The sequence below is a fragment of the Mya arenaria genome, chromosome 1 (genome assembly GCF_026914265.1).
Source record: "Mya arenaria isolate MELC-2E11 chromosome 1, ASM2691426v1".
Lineage (NCBI taxonomy): Eukaryota > Metazoa > Mollusca > Bivalvia > Myida > Myidae > Mya > Mya arenaria.
In genome coordinates, this window is record NC_069122.1 from 5,750,287 (window position 1) to 5,770,206 (window position 19,920).

At 32.1% G+C, this 19,920-nt stretch overlaps 1 protein-coding gene across 1 annotated transcript; it reads left to right on the forward strand.

Moving 5' to 3' along the window:
• Window positions 1–3,962: 3,962 nt before the first annotated feature.
• Window positions 3,963–12,855, forward strand: LOC128234922 (uncharacterized). The gene is made up of 3 exons (XM_052949546.1): window positions 3,963–4,357; window positions 11,875–11,981; window positions 12,248–12,855. Exons 1-3 carry the CDS (start codon window positions 4,309–4,311, stop codon window positions 12,488–12,490), a joined length of 399 nt encoding a protein of 132 aa, XP_052805506.1. The 5' UTR covers window positions 3,963–4,308; the 3' UTR covers window positions 12,491–12,855.
• The last annotated feature ends 7,065 nt before the right edge of the window (window positions 12,856–19,920 follow it).

A 19,920-nucleotide genomic window follows, 5' to 3' on the forward strand; every position in this document is an offset into this window, starting at 1 on the left:
TGTTACATTGATCAAGCCTTTCTGTTCCCATCATGTCGAGAGTTTAGTAAATTTGTAGTTTTGGGCTCAACCGTCAATTTTTCGCAAGGCAAAAAACTGTCCTAATTCTAAGTTGATATTTTTTATTCATACGTAAATGATTGGTTGCTGCTCGTCATAATTACGAAAACTGTAAAATGTTATACGACCGACACAAATATTCAAGACATATTGTCTTGAAGCGAGCAAAATATATTGACCTTTGTAGACTTCACTTATCCTTCGGTGTCTACATTTCAGAGTTGACTGTGAATGATTTGATACTGTGTTTGTAATTTTCACTATAGCATTCCCTTTATAAGTAAGTACCAAATTGCTGTGCGAAACTAGTTTTTGTTTTATTTTGAAACAATTCCTTGAACAATAGATAGCATAAGAGAATAGCTCACAAGTTGTTCTAATGAATCATTAACTTGAACAATGTCTTGCATAAGATTAGAGCACAAACGTTGCTTGAATGAACCAATGACTTCAAAAATGACTAGCACAACTGCCGTGCACTCAAGTTGCACATAGCTTGCATAGTAAAGCAACTTCAGTAATAACTAGAGTTACTGTAAACAACTGTTTTAATGTAGCAATGCAATAGGTAATTTGAGTCCAAGATGTAGGTACTGTACATTCCTATGTATGCTGATTTCATTTAACTAAAAATGTACAATTAGTTGACTGCAAATGTACGGCAAAATATTTGCTATAATATGATAACTGGATTTAGATGCCTCAATGTTTGACACAATCTGCCCGACACTGCCTGGTGGCTTTTAGATAGAACATGTATTACAGCTGGTCTTTGATATCCAATATCAAGAAGTAAACGAAGTTTTATATTTAAATTATGGGCTAATCCGATACAAATTACAATTCAAGAATTATGTTGGCCGTAATTAATTCAAGGTTTGATTTATATACCATTTCGCTGTTCCAAATGGATAATAAAACTGCAAGATGTAAATAATCAATTTCAGATGATAGATTTTGATTTACAACAAGTCTTTTTTCCCGAAAAGAAACCCATATCTCATAGGATTTGACATAACTGCCCAACTATATAAACGGAGGTATGAGTGCTGCTTTAATAGCGGTTATTGATAGAAACTCATTTTTTACCAACAATACTATTGTGGATATTATAAAATATTACAATCATTAAAATACTTACGTTTATAAGCAAAGGATTGAGTAAATAATTTATGACTAAGTCTTGCATTTTCAACTTGAATCTTTCTTCGAACTAAAAAAACCGTGGCTTTCTAAACGCGTTTCATAACTTTTTCTTCTTTTCACATTTCGTTTTATTGTTCGCTAAGAAATTAGTTTTTATTGCCTGCAACCGAGACCTTTCTGAAAAGTGTCGCCAGTCAATTGTCATGTATCTAAAGCAGGAATCCTTGATATACATTATTTATCTTCAGGACAAATTTCATGATATTATTAAATTATGGAAGATGCTGTCAGTTTCAAATGGAAAAAATAATCTATGTGAGTTAACTTATCCTGGTATAAAGTTTTTTTTGCAATATTTCAATATGATATTTATGTGTTTTATCAGCCGATAAATTAGCCACTTAAAGTGATATTATTACATGCAGAGTTTATATATGCATAACCAAATGTTTAGTTCTAGACTTATCAAGCAGAGCTTATTCAGGCCAAATTACGTTGATAAAATAACGATGATTTTTCTTAAGATATCGTTTACCTTAGCATCTCAAATATATTGAAATAATCCCTTGATATTTGATTAAATTAAAACTGCTTTTTTCCGTGAATCATCTTTATTTTATAAAAGGCCATACAACTGCCATGTTGTCCTTTAAAGAAGAAATCAATAGGCTATATCCCTATGAGATGTGTCTCCGGTTTAGCGTCCGTTAGGCCTCGTTAGGCCTCAGTGTGGTCCCGTTAAAACAGAACAATCGATATATTCTTGGCAACCTGGCTTGTCCCGTTAGTTTCCATTGTGTAATGGAAAGATTGTTGAAGAGAGGGACACTGTCCCAACTTCAAGTAAATACATGTGTACGTAGGTTGTAGATTTTTTTATATTACATACTTACAACAATGATTAAGGCTAATCATAATGAACAACTAAACATTTGCACTAGCTTAGGCACCGTTAAATTAATGATTTGAAATTTCGCTACATTTGTGGGATTTTTGTATTGTCGTATTGTACCTATTCGCCCAAAAGCGTTGTCATTGATAGAATATTCCTAGAAATTGATTACTTGAGATTCGTATTACTATTAACTAACTTAATATAATGATATTGTTAATAATAAAGGTTTCACATATTTATCTTTTTACTAGAGTACTTACGTACATCGAATATGCTTTACACAAACAACAAACAAAATGACAATTGTCTACTATATCACCATTATCATAAATGGTAGTTTATAATAGTTGGGTAAATATCTTATAACGTGAGTAATTAATTGAAATTAGACATTCAATTGACAGAAACTTCATAATTTTCAATGCTTTCTATTATTCACTGCATGGAACAATTGATTAAAACTGATACAGTTTTTGAATATCGTAAAGAAACAGAGTTCAGTGCTCTTACATCATTTTACTTAATGTATATTCCAAAACTCTCTAAGTTGTCGCTTAACCACCGCGTCAATAAAAGACACTTTCTCATTTTCTGTCATTCCAGATATCCGCCGTACTAGAACGGTTTAATTAAATATTCCATCCGGGGAATGAAACAAAGTTTTAACTAGTATGAAGTGTTCCCCAAAGCCTCCATTTTTTCAACCCTTTCTGGTATAGGCTTTTAGGGATAATTGAATGAAATGCCTAAAGGATTCCGTTTTGTGCCTTTTCTAACATAGGCTTTGATGATAGTTAAACTTGTATTGAAACTAACTCTACCATAGCCTGGGCTGAATATGCTTATATGTGTCTGCTAAACTAATTATAAAAAAATATTGATATATTCATCAGCATTTATGTTGTATTCTACATTGAAAGGAAACCATAGGGACGGGTCTTGTGTGTTGCATTAAGGGCACTTCGTGATTTGAAAGTCAAGCTTTTCTAAGTTTCAATAGATGAAGACATACATAACTAGTTTGCTTTCAATATTTATGCAAAAAGCTACAGAAACAAGCTCAGTAGCGAAAAGTTTAAACATAAACCCGTTTTAGTGGCACTGGGCAAACGCCAAAGACAAAGAACACAAAATCACAAACAAGAAACATAAAAGAACAGCACAAAACTCGACAAACGGCACAGTGCATACATACTATATATATATATATATATATATATATATATATAAAATAGGTATGTTTATCAAGAATTGTTCGGTACCGCCTAACCCAAGATTCGATTCGCTAGATCAATATGATAAAATTTGATCGATTACGAACTGAAATGTTTAGATTTGTTTGAATATACCTTTATTAATAAAAGAAATACATTACAGTTTTATTGTACATGTGTTATCAAACAATACAGTCCCAAACGTACTAGAGTTAAATTATTATGTTTAAGATGATATACCAACAATTTATTCAAGATATTTACTAAAGATAAATGGTCGTGCGTATTTCTTCGTCTGCTTGCCGATCACAGTTTTCTGTGTGCATTTACACTGCTTGGTTGTCGCATTATGTTCCATTTTGTAAACCGGTGTCAGTCAACAGAAACAGTGAAACAATTGTTATTGCCATAACATAATTATCTAACACACTAACACCAACTTCGAATACTCGGTAGCGCACGTAGTAGTTATTGAATCCAATCACTACACGGAAGATATTTGATGAGGCTACTAATATAGAACATTCGATAGCGCACTTCAGTATACAACGTCTTAGAGCGTTCACTTTGCTGCTGGAAGAGAAATACCAATAAATTGAACATGACAAAGGGGAACTGTTATATCAGGAAAAATATAAGAACAGGCAGGTAGTACGCTCAAAGTAACAGAGAAATAGAATATTATTCGGAAAATACTGCTTTATTTAATTCTGAAGTACTTGGATTTTTAAAAGCAGTGGACACTGAGGTGTGAACATACTATTAAAGCGTTAGTTGTATATAATAAATGGATAAGATTCGAAGATTGTATTCACTTATCGAAACGTAATGAAATGATTTGAAGTGATAGGAATTTTTAATCATGGTTTTTGACAGTGAATTGGAGATATATATGTGTCACAGAGGATATCTTTGATAAACAATATTTACGATACACGAAGTTCATTTAAGTGCTAAGATCTATACAGTCAAGATAAACAAGGTCGATTCCGGATGGAACTGCTTCAGGTGGTCGCTCTTGTGAGCACACTTTCAACAATAGGTAATATCACCACCTTTATTTAACAATGCATTTACAATATGTTAATTTTGTATGTTAAATTGTTACCATTTTCGCTCTTACGTGTAAAATAAAAACAACAACATAAAACACACTCAGGCATTTCTAAGTTTGGGGTATTATGACTCTTTATCAATAAAAGTTCATATATTGGATTGTTAACAAATATTTGATTTCGTCTGATGAAGATTATGAGGGAAATAATATTGAAGTTTTATCGAAAGACCAATATTGCAATGTGCCTGTATCCCCTGTCCTTATGCATGTGCACATTTGTTCCGTAACAAAACTTTTCATAGGAAATTAGACAACAGTTTTGAACCACTTAATGCAGTAACCATAATATAACATATTCTTTTACTAAATTCTGTTTCAAATTTAAGTAAAACACTGTTATATTTTCAACACGCAATCAAACTTCAGGTGTTTTAAAGCGTTTGGGAGATGTAATTCAAATATGTTGGTAAAATTTGAATGTGATGTGAAATTAAAAGAAAATGCATTACTGTTCTGTATATATTATAACTAAACAATTTTAGGCAAAGATTGTGAAATTTGTAAATGTCTAATCTGAGTTGAAGTAAAGTGGTACTCAGAAATGTATAATTATATGTCTCTAATTGAACTACTTGAATACATTTTTCTGAGTTGTTTTCAGCAAAAACAAACTAACGCAACACTTATTTCAGACCAAAACAAGAGCTTAACATAATTTGTTTCGTTGTTCAAATAAGCGGCCGAGTATTAGAGGAATTATCTGAAGGAAGTTACGATATAATGCAAATATATATTATTTGAAGCCAGGCTCTCAAATGAAAACATCGTTTATCTCACGATAAAAAGGAATTAGACTTTTTATATAGCACACCACAAATATTTACAGTGCACTATCACACAATATAAACATAAACTAATTTTAAAGGCTTTCGGAAAGTAATAAAAGGCTATATACATTATTGAACTAAAATCTTATCATATTTACTAAGTAGTGAAATATTAGCTGTGTCCATATGATACTTATATCAACAAAAGTGGTTGTTTAACAGTAGCCAATTGTATAAAATATGGATGAGTTTTACGCATTTTATTGAATTGATTAGTTAATATTATTTTTGATTAATTTTGACCAATCGATTAACATTTAATACAAAAAATCACCAAATTTAAAACTTATTCAAAAACAATTGCAGGTGGGTATAATTGCCATGCTAACAAGCAACACTATAAACCTACGCTTATAGAGACCATGTTTTCGTTTTTCTGCATCAAATCCTATCAAAACCCTTGACAGATAATTATACAATACTCTCTCCGTTAATGAACTTGTTCTAAGAAAATGTCATTTGTTTCTGGAATTATACATCTGGTAAATTTTGCTGTTGCATATCGACCTTCTGGCATGAATACTATATCTCGACGACTTTCTACTTGTGACTATCTTTGGCTGAGAAAATACAACCATGAACTACGTACGGGAAACCCAATTAGTTGTATTTTAGCATTAAATGTTTCAATTATCTAAAAATAACATAAATGTTAATTGGTGTCCCTACAATGTCAACTCAGTGAAATATACACATTACTTTTTTGTATAAACAGGATTAACAAAATTCAATTATTTTGGTTGAGATGTTCTGCAGCATCTCCTTGATCAAATTATTCAATACAATTCACATTAGTTATTATCTTGAACGCAAATTGTGTTCAGTAGGGTCCTTAATAATGCCATAGACTGACAACACAACTGAAGGCTCTCAGAAACAGCCTATGGGCAGATATCTTTTCTGAAAGTAAGAAGTCGACGATTTGTTGAACTATAAAGTTAATGAAAGGTGTCTGAAATGCATTTTATTTCTGATGCATTTGAATTTGCCAGCTTTGAAATAGTTTTTCTTAAGTCATTTGTATTGTTGTTGAAATAACATGTATATTATATTGTTGTTTAAAGTACAGACGTGTAGTCGGAACCTCGGTAAATACTTCGAGATAACCTTCATTTGATATTACCGACATACGGATCATTTAATACCAAACTCAAAGACATTCGAGTGAGAGGTTCTCGCTGAATTTTACATTTAACCTGATTTGATATAATGGTCCGTTGTAAAAACAGCAAACTGATTATTTGTTATAAAAAACTAAAATCTTTTTTTTATTTGTATTACATTTTCACGTTTATTGATAACTCTAAAACAAATTTGAAGCTAGCACATACGTGATATTATACACGAGGATATAAACCATAAGAACAGTTATAACCCAGGTTTATTATGTTTTCGGTGTTACGCCTTAATCTGCCGTTAATTACTTCCATGTCTGATTACCTTCTCGACTTCTATGATGGCTTCATACTTCTCAGTTAATGATGTTGCTGATAATTTAATGTCGTACCCAATAGTCCCTATGGCCGATCCAAAAATCCCTCTGGAGTTTATACCGTGTCCTTTTTTAAATTGCTCGACCTGGGCAGTGATCCTTGCTTATAGCAGGATGAAATTTATTCTTTCAGTGCCCACTTAAGGATTGTAATCAAATCTTTTAATGTCCATATTTTCATTATATAATTGATTTTTTTTTCGAATTTACGGATATTAAAGTGACAATTTTTTGCTTTATACTTCATAATGTATGCATCAACATATAGTTGGGACGGTCATCTTGGATCTTGCTGTATATTATAGTATATATCAACATATAGTTGGGGTAGAGGCATGGGACGGTTGGCCCATGTTGAAATATAACAACATAGAAAACTGGCAATATGGTAAATTATCAACCGTGCTTAGAACGTTAGGCTGAAATAAGTTTTCAACATATCGTGACGTTTTCGCCTTGAAACGGTCTACTTGTATTGTGGTATGAATCAGCATAAAAAGGAGTTTTCATCTTGAAACGGTCGGCTCGTTTTGTGGTATAAATCAACATATAGAGGAGTTTTCGCCTTGAATCGGTCGGATTGTATAGTGGTACCAATCAACATATAGCGGAGTTTTCGCCTTGAATCGGTCTGCCTGTATTGTGGTATGAGTCAACATATAGCGGAGTTTTTGCCTTGAATCGGTCGGCCTGTATTGTGGTATAAACCAATATATATAGGAGTTTCCGCCTTAAATCAGTCGGCCTGTTTTGTGGTATTTATCAACATATACCGGAGTTTTCGCCTTGAATCGGTCGGCCTGTATTATGGTATGAATCAACATATAGCGGAGTTTTTGCCTTAAATCGGTCGGCTTGTATAGTGGTACGAATCAACATATAGTGGAGTTTTCGCCTTGAATCGGTCGGCCTGTATTGTAATATGAATCAACATATAGCGGAGTGTTCGCCTTGAATTGGTCGGCCTGGTAGTGTGGTACGAATCAACATATAGCGGAGTTTTCGCCTTGAATCGGTTGACCCGTATTGTAGTATGTAGCAACATATAGAGGAGTTTTCGCCTTGAAACGGTCGGTCTGTATTATGTTATGTATCAACAAATAGAGGAGTTTCGCTTTGATACGGTCGGCTTGTATTGTGATATGTTTTAATATATAGTAAAGTTTTTGCATATAAGCGATTGGCCTGTACCATAGTATGCATCAATATAAAATGTTGTGTTTGCCTTTGGGTGATTGGCCTGAAGTACAGTATGCACCAATACATAGTATGGTTTTTGGCTGAACCATGAACTAATCAAAAGGGTTCCTTTTTCCTTTCTTCTACATTATTATTTAAAAAAGGTTGTATTGACTTCAATCATAGAGATGTGTCTAGACATTTAGGTCAAAACTGAGGTGAAACACCTATTGCCGGAAAATCAAATACAGGCAACATTAAACAAGAGACTTAGAGCTGATTTTAAAGCGGTTCTTGCTAAAAACGCCCAATTTAGCAACAAAACTACTGTAATTGACATTGTAGTGAATAGGTATAATAATACCGAGTGTTATGACTTGCTGTTTGAGTAAATCATGCTCATAACAGGCAATTAAAACTGGGAGACATATTTAGAGTAAAATCGTTCCATTTTGTTTCAAACGTTGCCTTATTGTTTGCTAAGATAAAATGTATTTAAATTCTTCATCATAGAGATCTATGAATAGACCCGTCAGTTCATTTTTCCAAATAGGTTAAAAATGGTGTGTTTTTTCTACTGTGTCTTCTGTTTGCCGATGAGAGTCTTTAATGCGCATTTAGATAGCTTGGTTGTCGCAAGATGTTTCAAACTTTGTAAACCGGAGCCATAGGCCTAAAGTCATTAACAGAAATAGCCAAAGCAGTTGTTATTGCGTTAACATGATTATCTGAAATACTAACACTGAATATTTGATAGCGCACGTAGAAGTAATTGAATCTGATCAATTTCTTGACGAAAGTTATTTGATAAGAAAACTAATACAGAATATTCGATAACGCACGTCTGTATACAGCATCTTAAATCGCTAACGCTGCCATGGAGAGAATTACTAATAATTGAAGAAGACAAAGGAAACTGTTATATCAGGAAAAATATGATACCAGACAGGTATTGCGTTCAACGTGAAAAAGAGGAGAATTCTGAAAATACTTATTTGATCAAATTATAAAATATTTCGACTTGACAAACAATCCTAAATAATAAGTTAAAAATAATTGCATAGGATAAATGGACGAGGTTTTTGGATCTAAGAGTGGAATTACGCGTATAAGTATGAGAAAATGAATTGGTTTTAAAATGTGAATTGAAGATATATGTGTCATTGATTCAGGATGAAACTGCTTCAGGTGGTCTTTTTCGTTAGCATCCTTTCAACAATAGGTAATCTTACCGTATTTACTATACAATGAATCTACAATATATTACATCAGGCAAAGCCATTAAATATATAAAACTACGTTAGTGATGGATAAAATGGTATATTGTCATATAAGCTACTCACGGGTGGATTTTGAAAATGACTTTTAAGTCAGTTCGATACGCCTTATTTTATACTAATTAAATGTTAAGACGTTGATCTGGCAACATAATAATATGGTTATATTAATTACCCTCTTCTAAGTTAATTTTCAGTATGGTGTAGTGGATCATTTTTTTCTCTAGAATTGATGAACATTTTCAAACAATTCGAAACTTTTATTTTTTATACCTAGAATGTAGTTAGTAAGTCTGATAGATCTTTCTTCCAACATGGCTTGAATAAGTATGAAATGTTAAACAATCACTGACAGTCAAACATTAACTCATGTAAAACACAGACATACAATTTGTGTTAAAAGCATACATTTAATAAGTTATACATTATTTCGTAGCAGCAATTGTACATTTACATAGAGACACTTTTTGTTTATCGGTAAAGAAGTTTAATGATAATTTAAAGTGAATTTGATTCTTTATCAATTTCATTACTTTAATAAATCAGATTCAATATTTATGCAAAAAGCTACAGAAATTCAAGATTCAAAACGTGAAACACATGCGTGTTCCCCCTGACATGAAATTGAATGTTAAACAGAAATATTTCGTTTGTCTTATTATGATAAGATAACAAAATTAGCAATGCACTGCCGACGTTTAAATACTAGTGAAATAAAATTACACGGATTAAGTTGAACTTTATAGTAGAAGTCTTGCATGAGGCCAAAGCTGTTCCTTATACTAGCTCGAACTGGGCATTTTCTTAAAAGAAGATTCATGTATATTGACATATAAAGAACAGATAGAAACCAAATGAAATTCTTCTTTTATATCACTATTACAACACATACATTTTTTTTCATTATGTGCCAATCTATTGTTACCATAACGACCAGTTTTAAAGCGTAACTGGTGCGAAGAAGGTAAAATTAAATTTAGTAAAATGAATTCGGCATTTTAAAGATCATCTATCGTGTTTTAAGAGTATCGAAAGAATATTTAAAAAGTACATACAACTGTGACATAAACCTTGATGTATTTAACTCATCAGTAAGGCGTTCGTTAAAAACTAGATGAAATGTTTTGAAATAAAAAAAATATGTCAGTATTTATCCAAATATACAGTCAGAAATACGTCTTACATTGTTAACTTTATATTAATATGTATCGTTTCGATATCTTAAATAGATATATGCATTATTAGAAAATGTTTTTTTTTAAATAAAAAAGTAAAATCAATGTTGATAAAGAAAAAGAAAAGAATAAAGTCTAAAGTTCTGAAGGTTTTGTTTGAATTCTTCTCTATTCTTTGAGCATAACACGCTAGAAAAGTAAGTGATTATGTGACAAGATTGCATTACAGCAAGAACAGAAATCTCAAATCTTTCGTCACAAATGATGATAAATATTTTGTAATTCAGCCCTTATTTAGTCACACTTTAGGGAATCGCGAACAATATGAAGTTTGTATAAAGTAAACATTATTTTGATATCTTTTTAGATACAAAATAAAATATTTTTCTTTCTTCATAAATTGTCAAGGTGGGCGGAAGCTTTTTAGACAGAAACGAACTGCAAAGGAAGAAGAATTCCACAGTTTATGATATTTGTGGTATAAAAATTTCCTTTGCTTCCTGTATAAATGTCACTTTTATAAGAATGATCCAATGTAAAGTACAAGGAAAAGCCAAGTAGTAATATAAATAAATATCTAAACCCTGTTTTGCGGCACAAGGCAATGACCAAATGGGCACTGAACGCATTTCAAACGTTCAAACTAGTTTTCAGAAAATAGATTTTATAGGCATTCGTAGACAGGGTCATTGATATATTCTACTTTTAAGTAACTTCAAGTATAACAGATAGTCTATACTGTCATCGAATGTGCTATTTTATAAAACTTGTTGTCATATGTGCTATACCGTTTTCTTACAATGTACAAGTGTATGCGATTGTGGTTTTATATGTGTTTTGTGTGATCCATAAACGTAAACGAAATAAATTTGACACAAATAATTCTTCTTGTGTTTCACTTTATTTTTCAATAATAAGTTTACTGTTTTTACGACTGAAATATGTCGTTTTCGTTTATACACAGCCGCATATAGCACATTCTAAAAAAGCATTAAAGCACTTTTATTTATTGGTCGACCAGAGCCGTGGAACTAACATTTGACATTATGAAGTTATTCTCTCTGTGCCCATTCGGGATTGTTATCAAATCAATAAAATTTTCATTTTTTAAAGAATACCAACATCAGCAATAAATGTCTCTTTAATCAAAAACATAAACAAACAACTTTAATTATTCGCACTTACAAATTACATTTTTGTATCCTCCAATTATTACAGTTTGTTATATTGACACGCACGGTATTTTGCGTCATGCCGCAAACCGTCATAAATATGTTCACAGCTACTGAAAAACGAGGTCGACATAGCGAAAAAGTCGAGATAAAAAAATCGACACAAACAAATTTATTTTATATATTATAAGAAGGATTAAATTCGGGACCGGAAGAAAAAGTCGACACAACCGGAAAGTCGACATATCCGATATATAGCGAGTCTGGACTGTACTGGTACACATGTGCCATTTGAATGATATATAACCGATGTGTTTCAGTTGAAGGCCTCCAGTGCTGGCACTGTATTGCTGACGACTGCTCTGACGACCCGAGTGGAAACTACAAGGCCACAGAGAAATTGTGTATCGCTGAGCAAGCATGTCAGGTACAATACAAGTCAAACGATACTCAACTCAGTGCAAGGTCAATCACATTTTATTTAGGACATGTATGGCATGGGAATAAAATTATATTATGTCAGGTTTTTGTGACTCAATCTGTTTCAAATAAATGGTACATTTATAATGAAAGATTTTTAACAAGCATAAACAGTTCCATTTCTATCGCCTTGTTAAGACAATTGTTTACATACTATATTTTAAAATCATCATGTTCCATTTAGTTTGTGTTTTTTTCTTTTTTCTTTTTCAGAAGGTATATTTTGAGATGCTAGAAGAAACTGAGAGGGGCAACTTTATTCACACGTCGACAGTACGAGGATGTTCAAGTGGGTGTAAGTCACGTAATGACTTTAGAAACTGCACGCATCAACAACGAACGTCACGTGGATGTGTCCGGAAGGACTGTTGTAGTGATGCTGACCTGTGTAACAGTGCAAACACTTTGCAGATTGGTTGGTCATTGTCTGTGATCATAATAATTTTTGCATTGTGAAGATGTGTGTTATTGTCTGTGATGATGATAATTCGCGTAACGATGTAAACGTTGTGCTGATTGATGTGTCTTTTTCTGAGAAGATTTGTAACAGTGCAAACATTGTGAAGATGAGGGTGTGATTAGCCTTGATTATTAAGATTTCTGTAACACGGCAAATATTGTGCAGGTGGGTGTGTCATTGTCTGTAATTATGATGATTTGGCGAAAAATGTATTAATTTGTGAGCATGAGTGAGTTGCGCCAGGTAGTCTGACAAGTGTAACATTGCAAATATGACGATTGTCTCCCATGGTCTGTGCTTAAAGTGATTGTGTCACAGTGAAACAAGGGTAAGATTGTTTGTGATCACTTATCATGGACCGATAAAGTATGATGATCAATAAGTTATTGTGTGTGAATAGTTAATTATTGCATAAAATGTGTGTTTTCGGTTAAAACGTAAAAACCGGGCATTATCGGTAGGACGTGCATTATTCAGTAAATTCATGTGCCATAAATGACCGGCTTTTTGTTTTATATAATCGCTATCAGGGCCTGCATCATAACAATTGACGCTGAGCGCCCTGATTTCTGACCGAAAGTGGGTCCGCGATGCAAACATTTGCACAAACCATATTTCAGCATATGTAGCTGTATAAAAATATTAAAGAGATGAAATAAAAACAACAACATTAAACTTACATATCTTCTTCCGAGTTGTCTTTTCCTGGCAAGCTAAGATGTTATTTTTGCAGTTGTTTTGACTATTTTTTTGCTTTAAAAGCATTAATTTAAGTCTAAAATGTTTTACTATTCCCAACATTAGTTATTTCTGTCGATTTTATTCAAAATAAACGACTTAAATGGACATGATTCCATTACGTCGTATGCAATGAACAAAAAAAATCAAACATTTTTTTTCTGATGCGGAAGATGCTGTACATTTTATTTAGAATATTTTAACATTTTTCCTGGTTTAAATTAGTTGCCAAAACATACAAATGATACATTAGGAATATATCTGTAATTTATCAATGACCCGATAGCTATTGTGTGTAAATAATCCAAGTAGTCCAGTAAATTTCTAAAAAACACACACTTTCCAATCGACTGAACACTGAAAAAAAGCGTCGAAACAAAAATGCAACTGTCGAGTTATGTTGCGGCCCTAATCGAGCTTAATGTAAAACTTTTTCAATGACATCACTCGTGACGTAACACACGTATCTTTTATTGAGGTTATTTTGAACTAAATGTTTTTGCATTTTCGTGACATTTAACAGCTTTTTCACATGGAAGTTACTCATGGTGGGTATATTTTATGCAATAATAGCGATTATACACCCTTTTTCGGTCGTTACCATCTGCAAAGGCCCTTAAAATAGTTTACAACCCTCGTGCTTCGCATTCGGGTTGTAAACCATTTTGCGGGCCTTTGCAGATGGTAACGACCTCAAAAGGTTTATTAACCCTATAGGCACACACATTTGGTAACGATTTTAAAACTTGTTTTTGTCTAAATAATTAAGTAACTCTCATTTTGTAACATTTCTTTTGAAAAGGTCTTTAACTTGCGTACTGTTAATACGGTTGTGGCAACAAAGATCGGGACTTGTTATATAAACATACATACTAAGCTGCACAGATCATATATGTTTTGATGTTATTTTCGATGTTGCTTCTGTGTAAAGCCAAGAACTTCTGGGTCGATCTATCTTTAAAAGAGTTTATATTAAGTTGGTAGTAAACAAGATATGATTTACACCGAGTATAGGATTTTTCAAAAATGTTTTTATTGTTATTCTGGTCGACGGCCCCGAGTATTTTATTTCAAACTCCTTATAACACCTGAATTAAATTATTTTATAAACAAAGTGTTGCTATAATAATTTCTACTGAAGTTTTATCACATATATATATATATATATATATATATATATATATATATATATATATATATATATATATATATATATATATTTAATTTATATGCAAGGAAATGACATTGTATAGTCATTGCTAATTTTAGTGTATTATGACTACTAAAGCTTTTCAACACTTGAGCGCTCTTATTATGCATTTTTTGCATATTTTCTTCATTAACTAAAGAAATAGTAATTTGTATAGAGTAATATACCCCTTATAAAACAGAACAAAACAATGTTTTTATTTTCAAAATAATTGTAGATCGTTTCAATATGCTTATAGTAGAAAAAGTGCTTACTACTTAAAACAAGGCTTTAAGCATCGAACAATTGTCATAGACATAGATATATTTATGTATAATCATTTTTTTAAGAGTTGTTGGCCGATCGGGAACTGATGGTTTAACAGTTTTGCAAAGGTGCCCGCTATTGTGTGAAATCCTTAAATGTGTAATCCAATGAATAATACAGTTGTATGATTATTACCCATATTATCACATATTTTGTTTCGGGGTCTAATAAGTGGCTGGTTAAAGCCATGCTCATAAAGAAAAATGCCCTTTTATATCATAAAACACAATCGCATAAATGAATGAACTTTAGCCATTTATGAATAAATCTCGCAACCTTGCAATAAAATCAGTGAATATTTTATCGTTTGATGTATTAAGACAAATTCATGTTCTGGTCATGGCGATTTTGCATCAGAGATGAGCCAAATATTCATTACATAGTATTAAGCATAATCAGTTTCCTCGGATCCAGTTATCTTCAAATTAGCCTTGATGGAATACGTCAATGAAAACCTCTGCAGATAAGTGTCTTAAACGTAATGATAGAAATATAGCGTTTTTTGCTAAAATACAAATAGACTGACAACTCTTATCAGAAATCCATCAGATGCAGACGACGAAAACGAAGCTTTCTAGCGAATAATCATAAAATAAGTTATTGAAATGCTTTCAGAAAGCAATGAAAGCCTTTATTCATTCTTAACCCAATCTTTAGACATAAAACTAAGTATTGAAATATGCGCCTGATCTGTATACGATTATAGTTTGAACATGTATATGATTTGATCAGTTAATATCAATTTAAAAAAAAAGATTGACAGATCAATCAACGGTTTGTTTACTATTGATAATTACTTTAGCCAAACCAAAGAGTTAAACTGTTTCAGGGAAATTGCACCAGGGGGTTATACTGGAATTTCTCGGTGAATGAATTCGTTCTCAGAAAGTGTTCTGGAAAAAGATATTTGTTGTTGTATGCCGAACATACGAAATTTCTACTTTATTGCAAGCTGCATTTCTATTTGTTACTGCACTTGGTTGAGAAATACAAAATTGAACTACCTTAGCAAACATCTTTAACTATACTATAGCATTGCATTGATCAGCACTCTAAATTTAATATAATTATTACATTCTGTAAACATTTTAAATAACCAAAATTCTCTGCAAAAATGTTATACTAATGCAGTTTTTTTTATAGTCACCAAACACTCGAAATTCAATATAAATGCGGGTCCATCGATATAAAATTAAAGAAATGAAATGACCAAATATTTGAGTCCATACAAAGGAATTGGTCATCTTGGAACAATTGCAAACGTAATATTGAGAATGAATGATTCTTTAAGCAACACTCTTTAATTAATACTTATTGTCCGAAATTGATTACATAACGTAATTTACAATCAGGAAAATCCAATAATCTTGGACATGAATTTTCACAAAGTTAGCATCTCCTTGATGATATAATTCAATAAAAGTCCTTTCAGTTCATTACCCTGAACGCAAATTGTGTGCATTAGGCTCCCTGAAAATGACACAGACTGACAACACGATTCAGACGGCTCTCAGAATATATATCCTTGAGGATGTAATTTGTCAACATATCTTGAACTATGAAGTTAATGAAATGTTTCAGGAAAGCAGTAGATTTGTTCAGGCCAGGTTGCAGTTGAATTGTCAGCTATGAACATGCCATCTATAGTTATAATGAAATAAGTAGTTTGATGCTGTTTTTTATTGAATAGAGTACCGACCTTAACATTCAATCAGCGTACAGAAATTTGTATATGCATTATTTGTTAAATCATAATTTTTGTTAGCGAAGTACAGACATAAACCACATTAAGTTCTGGAAAAAGACACATTATATGAGCCTAAAACTAATTTCATGTAAGTGCATTTCATTGATACTTCCCAAATAAGAATTGAGACGTTTCAAATATCAGGAAAGAAAAAGTGTATCAACTGATATTAATCAGACATACCTAGTATAATTTGGATTCTCATATTTTGAAAGGAATTGTAAAAAACGCGAGTAAATATTTAAGTACATTACGTTCTATGAAACGGAGCAGTGACTTCGTTTTATCCAATTCAATATTTTCTTTGAAATTCTTCAAAGTTGCAAAGCTAAAGAAATAAAACATTATCCTGATTGTGAAATTAGCAAGAATGGCAAAATGATGATGACTCTATTTAATAATCTGTCAGATGCAGGGAATCGAAATAATTACTTAGCGGGCACCCATGCCATGTTTTGATCACGACTCAAGTTTAATGAAAGAGTCAAGATTTTAGAGGATGTTTAAAAGTCACGTAAATTTAAGATAAACAGAAACCAACCATATGTTCAATTCTAGCAGCAACTCTTTAGTGCGGTATTGCGTAAAACAGTAAACGAAAAGGCAATCTTTACTTTTGTATTGATTTAGAACATAAGACCAAGATACACACTTTACTGTAAGGGTAATACCAGATAATAAAGAGGGCAGAGACCAAAATACACAGGCAGTAATAACATTTAAGAATAATACATGGTTGACAAAGGCTTTTGGTTGATACTGGCCCGAGTTGAAATAATTATTGCCCGATGGCTTAAGCCCGACGGTAATTACTTTGTTAGGCAACTATTAACCAAAAAACATGGGCAACCGTGTATTATTCTGTATAATACATATGTTTTGTAATTTGTCAATAATTTGAACTGGTTTTTGAAAGATAAATTGTGAAACAACATAGAATTTGATTAGCAAAAAGTCTGTAATATAAAACAATGAGACATAACAGATTGGTATGGAATTGCACGAGCTATTGAAAATAACGAGTAATTTGAAATTAAAACAGCAAACGTATTCTCACGTGTTTTTGAGATAAGACAGCAATTTTTCCATTTTCAAATATGCCTTATATGTAAAAGCTGCTTTTGATGTTTTAATGTTTGAGCATAGCTAGATTCGAGCGTAGGAATCGTTTCATAAGAACCTCGGCTTGACCGACCGTAGCCCTTTCGATTGAATACTTTACAATTCTAAGCTTAATAAAGTAAAGGAATGCAACAGAATACTTCATCGTCGTAATGCTTTTGGTTTTAACCTTAAACTAATGTACACTTCCGGTACGGTTCCCGGTAATAGTCTAAACTGAAACACGGTAGGTGTCATTCATGGTAATAATGTCATTATTGTGCATTTGTGTTCAAAATGTATCAGATGAAATTTAATATAGCCTTACCTAGACAATGTAGTCTATCAGCGTGACCTAAAATATTAGACACACTATTCTTACCGTCATAAACCTATAACCTAATGCATTCTATTGAACCCAATGATCATATTACTAGTTCAATATGCTGTATGCGTTGACTTGTTATAAGATTTCATATAACTTCATTTGTCTTCAATTGTCTTTTAAGATCTGGAAAAAGAGAAGATGGCTAGAAGGAAGCTGTCACGTCTGTATAACGTGACCATAAATTATACTTAAGAAATGTTACACAATATCGTTCCCACTCGATGGCGATGAACATAGTTAACAAACGATTTGTTTGCTACGGACTGGAATATTACTCTTTCATTTGTTATTTCGTCATACAACTTTATGTTTCAATCTTAATTCAAATGAAACTGAAAGGACAATCGTTCTAGAACAATTATTCAATGGAAACCAAATTGCCGAGCTCAGCCTTCATTTTTTTTTTTCAATAATGCCGGTCTGTTCCAAGGAGGCAAATCAATCGTTTACTTATAAATATATGTGTATGCAAGTGTTGAATGGCTTTATTAAAGTTCGTAACACTCGTAAATTGTATAAAATTCTTCATTAATTGTTTAGCTTTTAGGCATGCCTCTGTACCTTGCATTGTATTACAGCAATTTAAAAATACTAGTCGTTTTATTATATAGCATTATCTGATGAAATGTGTCCAAATTCTATGAACATTAGACTCCGTCAATTATCAATATCATCATTATTTACAACCATGTATTATTCCTTGACAGTGACATTTTGTTTTAGAATAGTATCTCCTTATTCTCCTTAACTGTGGATCATTATATTATTCTAATTTATGACGACATTTATTTCTCGTGTTTTATTAGGCGTGTCTTAGAAACTTCAAGATTAACAAAAATAACGAAAATAGCAATAATCTAATTACTTCACATCCTTATATAATTCACGTTTGTAGTAGAAACCTACTCTTAAGAAATGACAAAAAGCGGAATTGACTTTTGCCGTAAAAAGGCAAACGGAATTTCAACATATGGGTAATTCCATCATTATTTTTTTCGGTTCCAAAGAATCTTGCAGGGAATGTAATTTTTATTTTTTGGAATGTTGAACCCCCGAACTAAGTAAAAACGCAGTTTTAAAAAGTATGAATTAGGCTAAGACACACTTCCTGATTTTAATTGCATTTGTAATTTTCGTGTTCTGATAGAACATGTATTACAGTTGGTCTTTGATTTTCAATATCAAGTAGTAAACAAAGTTTTGTATTTAAATTATGGGCTAGATCGATAAAAATACAATTAATGAATGAATTTTGCCAAAATTAATTTCAGATTTGTTTATATACCATAACGCTGTAAAAAGGGATAATAAAACGGCAAGATCAGGATTTAAAACAAGTCCTATTCCTGAAAAGAATGATTTCTTCAAGGAATTGACAGAACTGCACAACTATATAAATGGAAGTATGAATGCTGCTTAAATAGCGGTTATTGTCGGAAAAATAATTTAACAAACAATACTATTGTTGATATTACAGAACATAACTAACACCAACATCTTAGTTTTCTAAGGACTGAGTAAGGATTTGTGACGACTGGCATTTTCAACTTGAATCAGTTTTTCAAACCAAATCGTGCCTTTCTGAACGCCTTTAATAACTTTTCTTCTTTTCACATCTCAGTATGATTGTTCGCTAAAAAACAGTTTTTTGTTGTCTGCATCCGCGAACTCTCTGAATAGTGACGGTAGTCAAATTCCATGTTCCTAAAGCAGGAATCCTTAATGGACATTATTTATATTCAGGAATATTAACTTGAGGGGATTTCATGATACTATTAAATCATGGGAGATGCTGAGAGTTTCGGATAGTAATAAGAATAATCTATGTGAGTTAACTTATCCCTCTCATACAAAAAACTGAGCATTCAACTTTTATGCAACATTCCAGTATTATGTTCTTGTGTTTTATCAGCCGTTAATTAATTTGTGCTGAGAT

Excerpts from the sequence above, each read along its gene's own strand:
- LOC128234922 (XM_052949546.1), top strand. The coding sequence starts at position 4,309 with ATGGAACTGCTTCAGGTGGTCGCTCTTGTGAGCACACTTTCAACAATA. Across the intron at positions 4,358-11,874 it reads GAGCACACTTTCAACAATAG|TTGAAGGCCTCCAGTGCTGG; the intron begins GTAATATCACCA and ends GATGTGTTTCAG. Across the intron at positions 11,982-12,247 it reads TCGCTGAGCAAGCATGTCAG|AAGGTATATTTTGAGATGCT; the intron begins GTACAATACAAG and ends TTTCTTTTTCAG.